Source organism: Charadrius vociferus, unplaced genomic scaffold (genome assembly GCF_000708025.1).
Source record: "Charadrius vociferus isolate BGI_N301 unplaced genomic scaffold, ASM70802v2 scaffold890, whole genome shotgun sequence".
Lineage (NCBI taxonomy): Eukaryota > Metazoa > Chordata > Aves > Charadriiformes > Charadriidae > Charadrius > Charadrius vociferus.
In genome coordinates this window covers 3,053-4,292 of record NW_009646510.1, presented here as the reverse complement: position 1 = coordinate 4,292, position 1,240 = coordinate 3,053, and the positions used below count along the sequence as shown (strand labels likewise).

Genomic DNA, 1,240 nt, shown 5'->3' with positions numbered 1-1,240 from the left:
CAACCCGTCAGCGGTGGGGCTGACGCTGCCCACCGGGTGGGTGGAGGGGCTGCGGGCACATGGGGGGCATCCTCACTCCTGCCGGTGGGGGGACTGGGGACATCCTCACCTGACGCCCCGGATGGCTGTGGCCGCGAAGGTCCAGCTCGACGCTGCTTTCTGCAGGAGAAGGGGAAGGTAAGGAGGGGGTCAGAGGGGACAACCCCCCCCCCAGAGCCCCCAGGCCCATCCTTACCTCCTCTGTGGGGCAGATGAGGGTGAGGGTCAGGGTGGGATCCTCCGTGCCGCTCCGCAGTGCCAACCGCGCCGGCTGCAGGACCTTGCTGAGCTCCAGGACCAGGACCTGTGGCAGTGGAGGGGGGGTGGGGGGCTGTGGAGTGAGCCCCCCCCGTCACCGGGTCCCCAGCCTGCATCCCCGCACCCCCATCCTCCCACCTGGGTCGGCACCAGTGGGCTGCTTCGGTGCCTCCCCCTAAATTCCCGGTGAGCCCGGATGACCGGGTGGTCCCCAGGGATGTCCGGGGGTCCGGGCAGGAGGAGATGGCTCCGCGTGGCCCCTCACCGAGCAGTGTGGTGCGGCAACGAAGGGCTGGCACGCCTCGAGGAGGAAACCCAGCCAGAAATCAGCCAGCTCCTGCCGAGCGGAGGGGACCTGCGGGCTCCTCTGGAAGTGTTTGTAGAGCAGGAAGGTCTCCATGACCGAGACCAGGTACCTGCAGGGACATGAGGGACGAGAGAGGAGAGAGAGAGAGATCCCCAGCATCTCCTAAAAACCCCTAAACCCCATCCTGGGGCACAGCCACCGGGAACCGGAGCCGTATCAGTCCGGTGCCGTACCAGCCCGGTGCGTTGAGCTTGTAGAGCTTCTCCGAGGCTTGGATGACTTTGCTGAGGTCGTTGGCCAAGATGCCAGCTCCGAGGCAGAATCCCACATCCCAATAGTAGCGCAGCTCCTCCGGACTGCCCTTGCGACCCTGAAGGCAGCTCAGCTTCACCCCTGGATGTAAGAACCAGAACCCATCACCCCTCCGCCGGCAACCCCGGCACCCGGGCACGACCGCACCGGGGATGTCCCCATGCCTGGTCCCCGTCCCCGGTGGGTCCCCGTCCCCAACCTGTGGGTGGCCACCCACCGATTTGCTGCAGCTGCACGGAGGTTTCGAACTGGTGCCCGGCGGCCACGAGGAGGACGGCGGCGTTGATGCCCGCGTGGAGGCTCGGCTCCACCCCCAAGGCGTTG

General features: G+C 67.3%; 1 protein-coding gene across 1 annotated transcript in view; it reads right to left on the bottom strand.

The window, feature by feature from the left end:
* LOC104286003 (mitogen-activated protein kinase kinase kinase 6-like) overlaps nt 1-1,240 on the bottom strand; it is a gene marked incomplete at both ends in the record, with an annotated part of 8,979 nt that overhangs the window by 4,704 nt on the left and 3,035 nt on the right. Inside the window, 4 exons of the mRNA XM_009884539.1 lie at nt 236-343; nt 563-713; nt 838-997; nt 1,134-1,221. Coding sequence (XP_009882841.1) covers nt 236-343; nt 563-713; nt 838-997; nt 1,134-1,221 — 507 coding nt within the window. The remainder of the gene's footprint in view (nt 1-235; nt 344-562; nt 714-837; nt 998-1,133; nt 1,222-1,240) is intronic.